The sequence below is a fragment of the Carcharodon carcharias genome, chromosome 2 (genome assembly GCF_017639515.1).
Source record: "Carcharodon carcharias isolate sCarCar2 chromosome 2, sCarCar2.pri, whole genome shotgun sequence".
NCBI classification, from domain to species: Eukaryota; Metazoa; Chordata; class Chondrichthyes; order Lamniformes; family Lamnidae; genus Carcharodon; species Carcharodon carcharias.
The window spans coordinates 39,505,693-39,522,694 of record NC_054468.1 but is presented as its reverse complement, the minus strand read 5'-3'; the positions used below and the strand labels follow the sequence as shown (position 1 = coordinate 39,522,694).

General features: G+C 43.7%; 1 protein-coding gene across 1 annotated transcript in view; it reads right to left on the bottom strand.

The window, feature by feature from the left end:
- Positions 1-4,048: 4,048 nt before the first annotated feature.
- LOC121275292 overlaps positions 4,049-17,002 on the bottom strand; it is a 39,645-nt gene continuing 26,691 nt past the window's right edge. The window contains exons 6-8 of the mRNA XM_041182739.1: positions 10,600-10,732; positions 10,084-10,237; positions 4,049-9,017 (exon numbers count right to left, since the gene is read on the bottom strand). Coding sequence (XP_041038673.1) covers positions 6,494-9,017; positions 10,084-10,237; positions 10,600-10,732 — 2,811 coding nt within the window. The 3' untranslated portion in view covers positions 4,049-6,493. The remainder of the gene's footprint in view (positions 9,018-10,083; positions 10,238-10,599; positions 10,733-17,002) is intronic.

The following is a 17,002-nucleotide window of genomic DNA, read 5'->3' as shown; positions in this document are numbered from 1 at the left end:
ATTTTAGGCATCCACTGAGAGTGTTAGGCATTCCCATATCAAGTATAGCAGTTAGTTATAGAATTCAGTTCCCTCTAGCCTCAGTTGCAGCAAGCCATCTACAAAAGTGATTGAGACTGCCAAAAGGCAGGAACTTGCAACAAGCAGAGAAGAGATTTTCATGTGTCACCAGTCTCCATGACACTCCTATGTCGGGTCTGCATCCTTTTGGAAAATGCATTCTATTAAAGAGGCAAGGAAGAGCAATGAAAACTGTAACACTAACCACACTAGGATACAAATAACTTTGGAGGTTTCATAAAAGAAACTGCATGAAGCATCAAAAGGGGTAGGGAGGGAATAAAAATTTGTTTTACCAACAATAAATGAGTACCAACACACATTACTCTTTCCTACAAGAAATTTAATTGTAAGCCTTACAGTAGAAGATAAAATGCATGAGCTTAATCATAAATAAAAACAGGAAACAGTGGAAATTCAATGACTGCGTCAACACTTGTGAAGAGAAAAACTAGGTTAATCCCCCCACACACACACCTTAAACCAGCTTATATTTCACTCCTTCCTTGGATTCACCTAGTTCTGTTGAAGGGTCATGAGGACTCGAAACGTCAACTCTTTTCTTCTCCGCCGATGCTGCCAGACCTGCTGAGTTTTTCCAGGTAATTCTGTTTTTGCTTTGGATTTCCAGCATCCGCAGTTTTTTTGTTTTTACCTCTGTGTTTAATTGACTGCCACTGCTCTGCAAGAAATGCCTTCCTTGAAGAAGTTTTGTTCGTCTCTGTGACAAGATTTCCGTATCTCTCTTTTGCCTTGCTCACCTTCATTGCTTTCCATTTCTCACCTGGTGTTTGACAAGGTGTTTACTAAAACCCGCTTTCACAGCCATATCTCCTTTCTCAGTGACTGTCTCCGTCTCGGACTTACCCCATGTGGATTTCAACTGAAATTCCACCCATGTTTTGAACCCACCCAGGATTACAGGTATCTCCGGGACATAAAATGTTTCTCGGACTGCTGTTCCCGTCACATTCTGAGATCCACACTCAGTGCCATGCGCCGCCATATGAACACACTCGACCTCTCCCTCCAGCAGCACCGCCGTACCCTTTTTCAAAGCTGCGCGTGCCCCCAGTTTCATTTTATTCTTCGTCTCACCTGATGCCTCAACAAGAAACTTTTTCTCTTTCTCTCAAGTGCTAAGGAACGCAAGCTCCAACAACTCATCGACACCAACACCCATCTAGGACCCTCCACTCCTGCCTGTCCCTCCATCCCCACCCCATCTTCCAATCCCAGCCCCAGCTGTGTATTCACTATACACCCTGACCTTCCCCTCTCCAATGCTGAACGTTCAGTGCTCAGCAAAGGACTTAGTTTCATACCCTTACACCCTCACCTCAATGAATTTCGGGCTCGGCATGATGCTGAACTCTTCTTCTGCCGTCTTCGTCTCTGGGCTCACTTCTTTGGGCAGGAGTCCTCTCCCTGTTCAATGGATCCTTTTACCCACCTCCAATATTCTCCCTCCACCTGGACCCCTCCCTCTGGATTCTTACCTTCTCTTGATCGTTTCATTGAGAACTGTCGGCGCGACATTAGCCATCTCAATTTCTCTGCTCCTCTCACCCATTCTAATCTCTCTCTCTCTGAACTTACTGCACTCCGTTCTCTCAGGTCCAATCCTGACATTGTCATCAAACCCACTGACAAGGGTGGTGCTGTTGTTGTCTGGCGCACTGACCTCTACCTCGCGGAGGCTGAGCGTCAACTCGCAGACACTTCCTCCTACCTCTCCCTGGACCATGACCCCACCACTGAACATCAAGCCATTATTTCCAGGACTGTCACTGACCTCATCTCCTCTGGGGATCTTCCTCCCACAGCTTCCAACCTGATAGTCGCCCAACCTTGGACGGCCCGCTTCTACCTCCTACCCAAAATCCACAAACAGAACTGTCCCGGTAGACCGATCGTGTCAACTTGCTCCTGCCCCACAGAACTCATTTCTCGTTATCTTGACTCCCTTCTCTCTCTCCTTGTCCAGTCCCTTCCCACCTACATCCATGATTCCTCTGACACCTTACGTCACAACAACAATTTCCAGTTCCCTGGCCCCAACCGCTTCCTCTTCACCATGGACGTCCAATCCCTCTACACCTCCAACACCCACCAGGATGGTCTGAGGGCCCTTAGCTTATTCCTCGAACAGAGGCCCGAACAATCCCCATCCACCACTACTCTCCTCTGTCTGGCTGAACTTGTTCTCACACTGAACAATTTCTCCTTCAGCTCCTCTCACTTCCTCCAAATAAAAGGTGTGGCTATTGGTACCTGCATGGGCCCCAGCTATGCCTGTCTCTTTATGGGGTATGTGGAACATTCCTTGTTCTAGTCCTACCCCGGCCCCCTTCCACAACTCTTTCTCCAGTACATCGATTACTTCGGTACTGCTTCATGCTCTCGTCGGGACTTGGAAAAATTTTATTAATTTTGCTTCCAACCTCCACCCCTCCATCATTTTCACGTGGTCCATCTCTGACACTTCCCTTCCTTGACGTCTCTGTCTCAATTTCTGGTGATAGACTGTCCACCAATATCCATTACAAACCTATCGACTCCCACAGCTACCTCGACTACAGCTCCTCACACCCCGCTTCCTGTAAGGACTCCATCCCATTCCCTCAGTTCCTTCGCTTCCATCGCATCTGTTCCGATGATGCTACCTTCAAAAACAGTTCCTCTGACATGTCCTCCTTCTTCCTTAACCGAGGTTTTCCACCCACGGTCGTTGACAGGGCCCTCAACCGTGTCCAGCCCATCTCCCGCGCATCCGCCCTCACGCCTTCTCCTCCCTCCCAGAAACATGATAGGGTCCCCCTTGTCCTCACTTATCACCCCACCGGCCTCTGCATTCAAAGGATCATCCTCCGCCATTTCCGCCAACTCCAGCATGATGCAACCTTCACCCCCCCCCAATCGGCATTCCGTAGGGATCGTTCCCTCCGGGACACTCTGGTCCACTCCTCCATCATCTCCTACTCCTCAACCCCCTCCTATGGCACCACCCCATGCCCACGCAAAAGATGTAACACCTGCCCCTTCACTTCCTCTCTCCTCACCGTCCAAGGGCCCAAACACTCCTTTCAAGTGAAGCAGCATTTCACTTGCATTTCCCCCAACTTAGTCTACTGCATTTGTTGCTCCCAATGTGGTCTCCTCTACATTGGAGAGACCAAACGTAAACTGGGCGACCACTTTGCAGAACACTTGCGGTCTGTCCGCAAGAATGACCCAAACCTCCCTGTCGCTTGCCATTTTAACACTCCACCCTGCTCTCTTGCCCACATGTCTGTCCTTGGCTTGCTGCATTGTTTCAGTGAAGCCCAACGCAAACTGGAGGAACAACACCTCATCTTCCGACTAGGCACTTTACAGCCTTCGGGACCGAATATTGAATTCAACAACTTTAGGTCTTGAGCTCCCTCCTCCATCCCCACTCCCTTTCTGTTTCTTCCCCCTTCCTTTTGTTTTTTCCAATAAATTATATCGATTTTTCTTTTCCCACCTATTTCCATTATTTCTAAATATTTTTAAATCTTTTATGCTCCCCCCACCCCCACTAGAGCTATACCTTGAGTGCCCTACCATCAATTCTTAATTAGCACATTCGTTTAGATAATATCACCAACTTTAACACCTATGTGTTCTTTTGTTCTGTTGTCTGTGACATCTTTTGATGATCTGCTTCTTTTACTGCTTGTTTGTCCCTACAACCACACCAACCCCCTCCACTTCTCTCCCCCCACCCAAACCCCGCCTCCCCCACACACCTTAAACCAGCTTATATTTCACCCCTTCCTTGGATTCACCTAGTTCTGTTGAAGGGTCATGAGGACTCGAGAAGTTAACTCTTTTCTTCTCCGCCGACGCTGCCGGACCTGCTGAGTTTTTCCAGGTAATTCTGTTTTTGTTTTGGATTTTCAGCATCTGCAGTTCTTTTGTTTTTATATTAATATTTCAGGCGTTGACCCTGAGAACATTTAGCTTTTAATGTAATCCTTTGCAGTTTTTCTATTTATTTTATCTTAAATAAGCCATTATAAGTTAAGAAATGCATCTTCATTTTTACAAATGTCAAAACCCAAAACACCTCTGTAATTAATCACAATTTTGAAAACATTTTTAAAAGGTCTTCCAAGTATCAACATTATTACAAAATGAAACAATGAGATAAAAAGTGACAATTTTATGTAATTCCTTTGCTAGCTGTAATATTCTCAGTACTAAAGCATTGTTGAGGTGGCCTACTCCTGCAACTTCCCCTGCTTGTTGCAATGATGATTTTATTTCAGGAGCTTGTTTCTGGCTAATGCAAGGTCATTTCTGAAAAGTCATCAATTAAATACCTCTACAGCAACATACATTTATAATAGAGCTTTCAATGTAGAAAAAAAACCTCAAGATGCTTCACAGAAGCAGTCAGAAAAAAATTGACACTGAGCCAATCGAGGAGCTATTAAGAGTGGTGACAGAGGAGCAAAGTTATGAGATTTAGGGAAAGAATTCCAGAGTTTAGCACCTAGACAGCTAAAAGCACATCTGCCAATGGTAGGAAGAAGAGAATGGCAGATGTATGAGAGGGGAGAGTCAGAGGAATACAGAATTCTTGGGAATTTCTCAGGCTGCAGGGCTTACATAGAGGATGGGAACACAAGGATAAGAATTTTAAATTGGAGGTGGGTGAGTGGGAGTTATTGTAGGTTATCAAGTGCAAGGGTGATAGTGAGAGGGATATTGTGCAGGTTACAGTAAAGGTGGCAGCATTTTGGATGTGTTCATGTTTATGGAGGATTGGTGGCCAGCTGGGTATGCATTGGAAGAGTTGAGTTTGGAGGTGATGAAGGCTTGGATGAGGGTTTCAGGAACGAATGGGTTAAGACAGGGGCGGAGATGTGTAATCTTATAAAGTAAGTGGTCTTTGTGATGGTGGGGATATGAGGTCAAAAGCTCAGCTCAGGGTCAATTAGGACATTGAGTTTGCAAACAGTGTACTTCAACCGGAGACACTATTTGAGGTGGAAAGGAATCAGTGGTAAAGATTCTGAGTTTGTTGTACTGACCTTGGTTTCTCCTATGTTCAACTGAGGAAATTGTGGGTCAACCAGAACTTGATATTGGACAAGGAAGCTAACAACTGAGATTGAAGTGGGTGGGTAAATGAGCTGAATGTTTTCTATACATATGAAACCTAGTGTCATCTTCGGACGATGCTGCTGAGGGGCAATCTAGATGAGGACGAGTATGGTGCCAAGGATAAATCCTTAGGTCACTCAGATTAACCACACAGGAACTGCAAGAGAAGCCATTGTTGAAGATGCTCTAGTTAATTGAATTGCTAAGACTGGAACCAAATGAGAGCAATCCCACTCAGTCGGATAATGGAGGAGAGAGCGGTATGACCAAACATGCCAAAGGCTGCAGAAAAGTGTAGAAGTGAAAGGTGCTTTTTTGACTGGGGTGGAGGTCTAATGAGAGAGATTTAAACATGAAATTACAGGAAGAGCAGCTTTTACTCTGGATTCGACTGCACCAGCATTTAAGTATGGCATAACTTGTGACTAATAATTGTATAAATAATAATTATTGCACCTTAGAATATAAGAAATAGGAGCAGAAATAGGCCATTCAAATTTGCTCCGCCATTCAATAAGATCATGGCTAATCTGATCTTGACCTCAACTCCACTTTTTTTTAAATGTGAGACACTTACGTTAATATTTATATTCCTTATTAGTGGAATGCTAAGAGTTTATGGGTTTATATTTGTACATGCTTTTCAGCACTTAAATGAGGAAAATAGTAACAGATTAACATTACCATGCTGCAGAAGAAAGTGGCACAAATTCATTTCAAAATGTGAATTCATTTGTTGCATTACACAAAGTATTTTCTCCTCTCTAATGAATGATGAGCAAGTACTGGAAATCAAATTTCTACTTCTGTTGCATTACATTTTGAAATTAATTTTTAAGGTTGATCCATTTAGCATTAAGGTACCAGAATGATTGCCTTAAAAGATCAGTAACTTGACGAAAAATAATTTGGCAAATCATGGAGTAGAAATAAAAGAGTGATGATTTTAATCTGCAAACGACTGACCAATCTATCCCTTGTCACTTGTGGTATTGTGTCATGTCTGCCCTCTTGAACAGGCATGGTAAATGTTTTCTCGTGAAACTAATGCTCCTTGAACTGTATGATTGGAATGAAGCCTTTGGGATCCAGCTGTGAGTCATAAAACACTATTTAAAACAACCAACTAATGCTGCATAAATACAATTTCAATACTCTTTAAAATCCAAGATTGAGTTTCCAGTTTCTGGAGAAATTCCAGTTTCTGCTGATATCACATGAAACAACTTCACTAGGATATTAACTGACCTTCACATTCCAGAATTCACATCACCCTTTGTCTTATGGTCTGCCATATTTAGGGGAAATCAAAGGTTGTAGGTGGTAAAGAAAACTGCATCACATCAGTGGCCCTCAACAGTACTCTACGGTTTGATTTTGAAATCACTGAAGGGTCAGCGTAACTATATGCCTTGTATTTCCATGGTTTATTTTTGTTAAAAGCTGTGTTGCCTGGACAGTCGTTCTGTGTTGAAGGAGCACTCTCAGTTTTGGTAACTTGATCAACAAAAGGAGGATGTTCTTCTAACATTCCACATATAGCTACATTAACTGAATCCTTAGGTTGATTGAACATATCTTTGTGTTGATAATCATCTTTTATTTCAAGCAATTCGTTGCATGGAAATGTCAGAATTTTAGCAGTGATAACAGATTGTAATTGTTGCGGAATTTCTGTTAGCTTTTGCTTTTTGTATGACTCAGGGTCCTTAGTTTGTGAAATTGTTGTTGCCTCTGCAACTTCCTCTAGTATTTCTCGAGGCTGTTCCTCTTGCACAACTGAGAATCGTACAGCTGAGTTTACTGAGTCACTAGGCTTATAGGGAATATATTTGTGGTGATTAACATCCTGTTTCTTTTCTTGAGATTCATTTTCTGGGAGAATGTGAATTTTATTAGAGATAGCAGGCTCTGCTTTTTGTGGAATTCTCTTCAGCTTTTGCTTCTCACATGATTCAGTGAATGACTGTGAGCTTCTGGTTTGTGAATTAACTTCTGTATTTTCCTTCTGTATTTGCTGAGGTTGTTCCTGCTGATTGGTGGTGTTGACTAAGTCTCCAGAATGATTTAAATTGTATTTGTTTTGAGAATCCTCTTCTTTTGTTTCTTGTAATTCATTGTGCGGCAGAGTTAGGAATTTAGGAGATGTAGCAGGCTCTGATTTTGGTGCAACTTCTTTTAGAGGTTGCTTTTTACATAAGTTGATGAAGGGTTCAAAGCTTTTTGTTTGTGAAGTTGTTTTTCCCGCATTTTCCTTTAGCGCTAGTAGAGCTTGTTCCTTTGGCATGACACTGTGCTGTTCAGCTACAAGGATCAAGTCATTAGACTGATTTGGGGCGCATCTATTCTGCTTCTCGCATTGTTTTATTGCGTGTGATTCATTGTTTGGCAAAGTTACAATTTCAGTCGTGAGAGCAGGTTCCGATTTTTGTGGAATTTCTTTTAATGTTTGCACCTTACATGTGTCAGAGAGTAATTCTGGGCTTTTGCATGGTGATTTGGTTGTTTCCTTGGTGTTTTCCTTCCCTATTTGTGTTGGATTTTCCTCTAAGTTATTTTTCATAGATAAAGAATCTTCAATGCATTGTAATGAACAGTGCAGTCCAGCATTAGTCATAATATGGGGAAGGTCAATAACATCAGGTTTACTGGTGTCTCCTATTAGAGGTATCCTTGAGCTTTCTTGGATATACTTGGGTATCTGGAAGTTGTTTTCATGGATATTGGTTATATCAGAAGAACTTATTTTGGAAATACATAATGAAGAGTTTATAACTGTTTCTCCTAAAGGAACTTTTGTGTTTATATTTTCAGCAAAATTTACATTTTGTACATCATTTTCATCAACATCACTACTAGCCCTGCTAGATTTTGCCAAATTATTCGTTGGATAATTAGCTTGGAATTGTGTAGCTGGATATAAGATTTCAGTGACCATTTGCACAACTGGTTCATCCAAAGTAATTATTTTGTTTTTAGTCTGAGAATCCAGTTGGATATGCACATCAACTTTGCTGACAGTCTCTGAACACGTATCATCAGGTTTATCTGTACGAAATGTTTGCTTCCCTGCAGGTTGTAGTGTATTTGGACAAAGAGGTATGGTACCACTTTCAGCACCTGATTGTCCAAGAGCTGCATCTTTCTGTTTACCAACGGGAAGCACATGTTTTTGTTGAGCTCCCAGGTCAATAGTCTGCTGCATTTCAGTAAAGTTGGTGTGTCTACTGTCTATGGTGGGAACTTTGGGAAGAAGACCGTGAGCTTGTGCAGTAGCGTGACACAGAGTTGTGATATTGTTTTCTGCTATTGCTCTTTCAAGACCACGATCTTCCATTTTACTATCTATAGGTTCACATTTTTGTTCAACCATTAAGTCAGTGGGACTGTGCACTTCAGTAAAGATGGTGTCTCTTTTGTCCGTTGTGGAAAAATTGACTGCAATATTCTGAGGATCTGCAGCACTGTTGCATTGTTCTAAAACTGTTTTTTGCTTAGGCTCAGGAGGCTGTAGTTTCTCCAGTTTACTTTGAAGACCGATTTTTGTAAACCTTGACTGAAGAAGCTGAAATTTAGTGGGTCTGGGCATTCCTTCAGTTTTAGATGGTTTTGCTTTTGTGCCAACTTGTGCTGTAGTCAACTCATTTGTTAGGTGTACAGACTGTTTGGTGTTTGCATTCTTTATCCTTTCCAGCTGAACTATGTAATTGATCAGATTGTTGATTTCATCTGTTGTGCGCTTGTTCACAAACTTCCTGGCAATTGGATGCACATCTACAGACTCATCTCCTTGACTATGATCTGCACTGAAACACAAAGATCTGCAAGAAAATCAAAGTTTGGACAGTAGTACAGGATTTGAATATTATTGAAAAGAGAGATGTGTTTCCATCAAACTTCATGCAACTTTCTCCAGTTTTACTTCTCTTCCATTCTCTTCAATCTGTTATTCTGGACTCCCATGTATCCCTCCTCTTTCCATCCTCTATTGTTGACAGCCTTCAACTGTCTTGGTCCTTCTCTCTAACAATCCCTTCCTACATACCTTCCCCCAGCCACTTTTTTTCTACCTTTAAAGCCTATCTCTTTAGCCAAGCTTTCAATCATCTTTTTTAATTTTTTCCATAAAAAGTTGGCATCCATACATTTTCCTCTGAAAAGTGAATGTTTTCTATAGTAAAAGCGCTGTATAAAGGCACATTGTTGAAATTAACAATCAATTATTAATTGATCAACTAAAACTTGAACGAATGAAAAACAACAAAAATGAAGATCAAATGACCAGCCAATAAATTGTATTTTAGGAAAATATGCAAAGTCCAGCATAGGAAGTAGAGCAAAAAAATTGTTTATTCTATAAGTAACTGCAAATAAAAGTTTTTTTCGGCTGGGGCGTGGGAGGGTGGTGGCAGGGAAAGGTGGAACAAAATTATTTGGATATTAAGCAAGTTTATAAAATGGTAAATAAGCAGTACTGAAAACATCATGAGTACTTATATCTTTCAGTATCAATAAAGTAAGTAATGTATCAGCAAGAGAACCCACAGGATTGTTAGATATTTGTGTATGTTGACTTGCTAGTGTGTTATGCCGTTCTATATGAATAAATATTTTCCACATGATACAATTTTCCTTCAGGTAGTTTTTTTTTCCATTTTTGATTTACAGATTGGGCATCCCTGGAAGTGTGTCAACATTTGTATTGGGTAAATACCATTTAACTAAACTTTATATAAATAACACACAGAAAGTACTCCACTTGAAAGTTTATCTGCTAAAGCTGCTGAAATTTAGTGTGCAAGGTTTGCAATGTTGGTGCAGCTAACATTTTCAGTAATTGGGCTGTAACTCTAGACTTTGAATGACTTCTATATTAGTTGGACTTACCTGTTTGCACTAGCAACCTGATACAGCTGCCTCCCCAGCTGTTCTAGATGATCTCTGAACTCCAAGTTCTGGTAGAGGCTCAAAGGAACATTGTCAAATCCATAGAGAATTCCATATAGGGAGCCTGCGATGGCACCTGTTGCATCACTTTCCCCTATAAGGTCATAGTATAATTTGCAACATGTAATGATTACTTCTTTAGATAAGAGAAAAGTATTTGCTTATTGTGTCTGGTTTGGTGTTCAAGGGAAAGACTGAGCCATTCAATTAGCAGACATATTAAAATGTTAGTACTTCAAAAAAATGGTGCTTTGACAGGTTTTTTCAATTGCACTAAATGTGAATATTCACTGTAATGGTAAAAGACAGTTATAGTAATTATAACATTCCTCTCATAAAATTCATTTGTGATTATATAAAGCTTGAAATGTTCTATTGCTGCCATCAGTTTTGTGGGTCTGAAATCTAGAAAATATTTATCCAACAGACTAGCACAAAATTCTATTCAGTTCTTACCCCAGTGAAACATGGCTGAATAACACAGCTTCTTCCAATCTTTCCCAGCAAACAAAAGTGCATCATAAGCGATCAATGTTGTTTCAACTCCTTTACTCATTCCACTTGATTCGGAACGCCAGCGTCTATACAGCTGTCATATTTTTAAAAAGAGGTGCAGCTGTCATTTTCAATCCAGCAGTATATGTCAAGGTAACCTAATTAGGAATAACCTAATATGATGCAATAAAATTGGCTATAACAGCTATTTCTTGTCTTGTTTTACAAGGTGTTCAAAATAAATTCTAAGTATCAAAATCTAATAACAGTAATGACTTTTATAAAGAATTGAGTTTAAAAATATTGACCTAAAAATTGGGTGACACTGTGCCTGTTTTGAAGATGTAAAATGGGATTTAAAAGTTAAATATGGTGATTGGGGAGCGGGTGGGGGAACTGTGTGTGCGTGGGTGTGTGCGGGGGCGCATGGGCTCAGTCATTCCACATTGGAAGTGTGCTATCCGCCTTATTGGTTAGGTTTCTTCCATAGGTAGCCACCGTGCATACCTGAAACTAGTATCAGGCCCACTCCATAAGTAAATCAGGGCCCTTTGCAAAAGTGGCCTGTGAATGATCGCAGCATGCGTTGTGCCTGCTCTGGTCAGTTTCTTCAGGTGCTCAGCAGTCAAACCAATGGTCCTTCAGCTGGAGGCTGCTATCTGAAAAGTTAGCTTCAAATGTTTTTTTTTTTACTTAATTGTGGAGCCTAGAGGAGAACATTCCAGATTGCTTTTCCCTGCCTTACCTGGCTGTCAATCTGTGACCATCAAGCTGCCTCCTGGGCTGTGAATGGTGCCCATAGCTCGCCAATTCTATCCTAAAGAGACTGGCAGATCAATTTTTATGCGACCCTCCTACTGACCTCCTTGGGCATGTGCAGTGTGTGCTGTACCACGATTGCATACCGATTTGGCTATGATCCAATTTCCAGATGGGTATGTTTTATTCAACTGCTCTGCATGATCAGCACTGAAAACAAAGTTCCCCAGATTAGTGAGAGGAAAATCAGCTAGAGCTCCAATTCCCTGATCACTATCCAGTGCTATAATTTACATGTGTGGATGCAGAATGAGGACAGGACTGGGCATAGTTATGATGCCCTCCAGATCAAACGGCTTGCTCTTACTCACTGTCTGGGTTTTCAATATCTATGGAACTTAATAAGTGATCACATTCCCAATAAAAGGGGAAAGGGAAAGAAAACAGGTTTCAAATTTAAAATATTGAAATGCAGGATATTAATTGTCAACAGGAACCACATTTATGTTCCTATTTTAAATAGCATTGGTAAACTTAGCCTTGGAAATTTTCAAGATTAAAAACGTAGAGTGCAAATAGTATAGCAATGCAGTAATAAACTTTTCTGTCACAGGGGAAAGAAAATCTTAATTGCTTTGAATGTCGTTTGGATAAGGATAAAGGTTATATGTTATTGCGTATACGTCATACCTCTGTGCCTCTGTGTTTTAAGTCCTGCTTAAAAATGTGCTGAGTTTTGTCAGCCATTAGCCAAGTCACTATGTTATGATGCTGCAGCACAGAGGGATCTGATAACCCTGTCTGGTTTGTACCATTGATGCCTGCTTACATTGTTGGAAAAGCCAAGAAGCCACTCTGGAAGCTCAAAAAACCTTATATGAACATAAGAACTAGGAGCAGAAGCAGGCAATTCAGCCCCTCGAGCCTGCCCCACCATTCATTACGATCATGGCTGATCTCATTTCGGCCTCAACTCCAATTTCCCACCCTCTCCCCATAACTTTTCAACCCATTACTAATTAAAAATCTGTCTATCTCCTCCTTAAACTTATTCAGCGTCCTGGCATCCACTGCACTCTGAGGTAGTACATTCCACAGATTCACGACCCTTTGAGAAAAGTAATTCCTCCTCATCTCTGATTTAAATCTACCACCCCCCTAGCCTAAAACTATGGCCTCTCATTCTAGAATGCCCCACAAGGGGAAACCTGCTCCATGTCTACTTTGTCTATCCCCTTTAGCATCTTATATACCTCAATTAGATCTCCTCTCATCCTTCTAAACTCTAGCGAGTATAGGCCTAAACTGCTCAATCTCTCCTCATAAGACAAGCCCCACATCTCTGGAATCAATCTAGTGAACCTCCTCTGAACCGCCTCCAGTGCAACTACATACTTGCTCAAGTACAGGGACCAAAATTATGCACAGTACTCCTGTGCGGTCACACCAATGCCTTGTACAGTTGCAACAACACTTCCCTATTTTTATACTCTATTCCTTTAGCAATAAATGCCAAAATTCCATTTGCCTTCCTTATTACCTGCTGTACCTGCATACTAGCTTTCAGTGATTCATGCACAAAGATACCCAGATCCCTCTGCATTGAAAACCTTATTCTCTGGAAAATACATCAGTTGCATTTCATCAGTCTAATTAATTAATTAATTAATTTGTAAATGTTGACATGATTATGGCAATGGCATGAGTAACGTGAACTCACTTAGAAATTGGACAACAAACAATTTGGCACAGAACAGATGGCTAATAATAATGTATCTGGCTGAATAAAATCAATAATTTTCAAATGTATTATTTTGTCTGATGTAGAAAAAGGAATTAAGTTATCTTGACTTGTCAGGTAATCCTTAGTTCTATAAGACATTCATCTGTCTTAAAAAAAAACTCATAGTAACATACAAGACTTTTGGAGAGATAATGAAATGTTGTGTTAAGCCAAGAAGAATTTGCATTTATATAGACCCTTAGTCGATGATTAATTTTAATTGTTGTAATGCAAGCAAATATAATAGTAAATATATGCACAGCAAGGTCCTTTAACAGCAAATGAATAACAAAACAATCTGGATTTCGGGTATATTGTTTGAGGGAGGAATGTTAGAAAAAGGAAAGACTTGCATTTATATAGTGCCTTTCACAACCACATGAAGTCCAAATGTGCTTTCCAGCTAAACAAGTACTTTTGAAGTGTAATCACTGACTATAATGTAGGAAATATGGCAGCCAAGTTGTACACAGCACACTCCCACATTATCTCAATGTGATAATGACCAGATAATCTGTTCTGTGATGCCCATGTAGGGATAAATATTGGCCAGGACACCAGGTATATCTTCCCTGCTCTTCTTCAAAATAGTGCTGCGGGATCTTTCACCTGAGAAGGTAGCCAGGGGGGTGGAATTTTCCGAGCCTGCTGGTGGCGGGCGTGATAGGTGGCGTGCATGGAAAATATGATGTGACCTGCTTCACGATGACATGAAGGCAGGTCGCGATCATCTGCTCAGCTCGCCAATGGCCATCGGTTGGCGTGGAGCTAATTGTAATGCACCAGCATATAATTAAAAGGCTATCCCGCCAGGCTCTTGGAATCGCGCTGTACCATTCGTCCACGTCGGCGGGAAAGTACTCGATGTGTTTCACAACAGCAGGCAGGCAACGTGCACTTGGCAGCCTTCACTTTGGGAGAATTGAGGTAAGTGAGCAGCTGCGTTCTCCACAGCTCGCCCATTGTTTACAGGCCTCAGGAGCACCGGGGGTGGGGGGGAGTAAGTTCTGAGGAGGGGTGGTGTCCGGGGGCAAGTCCTGGCTGTCCTCAGAGGCAACTGCTGGGGGCAGGCAGGTGGGTGTCTGGGAGTAAGTGCTGGTGGTCCTCAGAGGCAACTGCTGGGGGCAGGCAGGCGGGTGTCTGGGGGTAAGTGCTGGTGGTCCTCAGAGGCAACTGCTGGGGGCAGGTGGGCGGGTGTCCGGCGGCAAGTGCTGGCCAGCCTCAGAGGCAACTCTTGTCGGAGGGGTCAAATGCTGCCCTGACGCTGCATCCTGTGCACAGGCAATCGAGGGAGGGGGGGGTGGGGAGCAGAGTAAGTGAGGGAAGTGGCCACGCATTAAGGACACCTGTATAAACTGACCATGCCTCTGCCACTGAGACAGATCAGGCACAGCCACAATGATGTGATTGGGCTCGGGCTCCTAACCTACCCACCCATGGAAGCAATGCAGAGGCACCAAAGTGCCACCAAACACTCCATACCTTACCGAACCCCCCCCCCATTCCCTTCCCTTCCCCATCTCCCCACTCACCACGGAGCAGTTGGACTGCACACGTTGTACAATCTCCTCACCAATGCTGGCCATGGAGCAGTCACTGCTGGAGGCGCTCACAGCCCCTTGCAATCTCAGCATCCTGGTTTGGTTGATAGGGCAGCCATGCAGCCCACTCATCTCCGGTCATCCGAGGGGTGACCAACACTCGCCGGGAAGCATTAAGGGGCGGTCACACAAGGCCAGGAAGGTGCTAAGTACAGCCACGTCTCTCTCCCTTTTATGCTGCAGGAAAATCACGTCAGGATCATGGATCCTGGTGACCTAGCTGTATGTCTGATGGCCTACAGACACCGTGGAAGACTGAAGAAAGAATGACTGAGGTTTCTAGCTGCACAAAGACAGGAGCATCAACCTCATGAAGAAGGGGCTGCAGGGACTCCTGCACACGCTGCCCAGGAGCAACAGCGAGCCAGGATTGTCGGCTCCTAACGACAATCAGGGTCTATAGACACCGCCTGCCATTCCTACAGATGACTGAGAACCAGTGTCGCCGATGACTGTGCATGTCTAGGGACTTGGTGGTTCACATCTGCCACTTACTGCAGGACTTGGCACCAAGGGGACATGGAGGGCATCCACTGCCAGTGGCTGTGAAAGTGACCGCGGTGCTCAATTTCTGTGCCAGCGGCTCCTTTCAGGGCTCCACAGGTGACCTCTGTGGGATTTCACAATCCACCAGCCACAAATGCATCCATGAGGTCACGGATGCCATCTTCTCCATGGTACACAACTTTGTGCATATCGCCCAGGACTGGGACAGCCAGGTTGCAAGGGCCATTGGATTCACCCTGATCTCGGGATTCCCACAGGTGCTGGGTGCGATTGACTGCACTCATGTGGCACTCAGGTCTCCATCGCTACACTCGGTGAACTTCATCAACCGCAAGGGCTTCCACTCACTGAACATGCAGCTGGTGTGCGACTACCAGAAACACATCCTGCAGGTGTGCACATGGTTTCCAGGGAGTGTGCACGAAGTCTACATCCTGAGTCGCTCGCAGATCCCTGCAGCCTTTCAGGGTCCAAGAGTTTGGCCGCAGAGCAACACTATAATGTGGCTCATGGAGCAGCTCGCAACTTGGTGGAGCAGACCATTGCGATGCTGCAGATGTGGTTCCAGTGCCTGGGGTGGTCTGGAGGAGCCCTGCAATACAATCCGCAGAGGGTATCATGCATCGTCGTTGTCTGCTGCGCCCTTTACAACCTGGCACTGCAACAGGGAGAGGAACTGGCTGAGGAGGAGATGGAGGAGCTGGAGGTCTCCTCGGATGAGGACGCTGCTGACAGAAATGAGGGTGAAGGGGCCCTCGGTGGTGACAATGATGGGGATGAGGCTCTCTCACCAGCTAGACGAGGCAGGCATGCTTGGGAGGCCCTCATAGCTGCCAGATTTGTGGAGGATGATGACAACATGCAATGAGGACATTCCATAGATCTTTACACAGCCTCTGAGAATGTCTGTCTCCTGCATGGCCGAGGGCAGCTCACTTGCGCTCCAATATCAGGGCCATCTCAGAGCTGCAACAATGAAACTTTAGATGCATCTGATGTTGTGTCCGCTTTCAGCACTTCCACCCCTCAAGAGCTGATGCACAGGTTCTGGTGTGATGGGGGCCAGTCCCACCTTAAAGGTGCTGAGAACACACAGAGAGAATGACAGAACCCTGTAGCGCCTGCCCACTACATTCTGGCAGCAAATCTAGCACCACCGAGGTGCAGTAATGTTTCCAGGGAATGAGGCTGGACCATCACTGTGGTCTGAACGCTGCACAGAGCACAAGGAAGAGACCCTGGACTGAGACTCCTGTCTTTATCTTGTGCGGAAAGGTTTCACATCTGAGTGACGTGAACATTGCTCATCAGGACAAGGAGCCTCGAGCAGGGAGACATTCTTAGGAGTTTATTGACAATAGTGAACAGTATGTACAAGTGATTACCACTCATACCCAAGCTGTGCAACTAATTTTACCCTAACTTTCCTAACTCTGCCGCTATGTCTTGGTGCTCCCCAGACATCTTCAGCAGAGGTGGAGGCAGCATGCTGACGATGACCCCCTGTCTGTGATGACTTTGGCAGGCATCCTCTGGAGGGCCGAGACTTTGTGGGCCCCGGCCTGCTTTTGGGGGCTGTGTGGCAGTGGCACCCTCCTCAGCCTGTAAAGCTGGAGCTGTGGAGGTCACAGGAAGAGGGGAGTCAGATGGGCCGGTCACTCCCAGAGTCACCTGGGCAGATGGCCCCGGAGTGTGTACCAGCTGATCCTCCTCC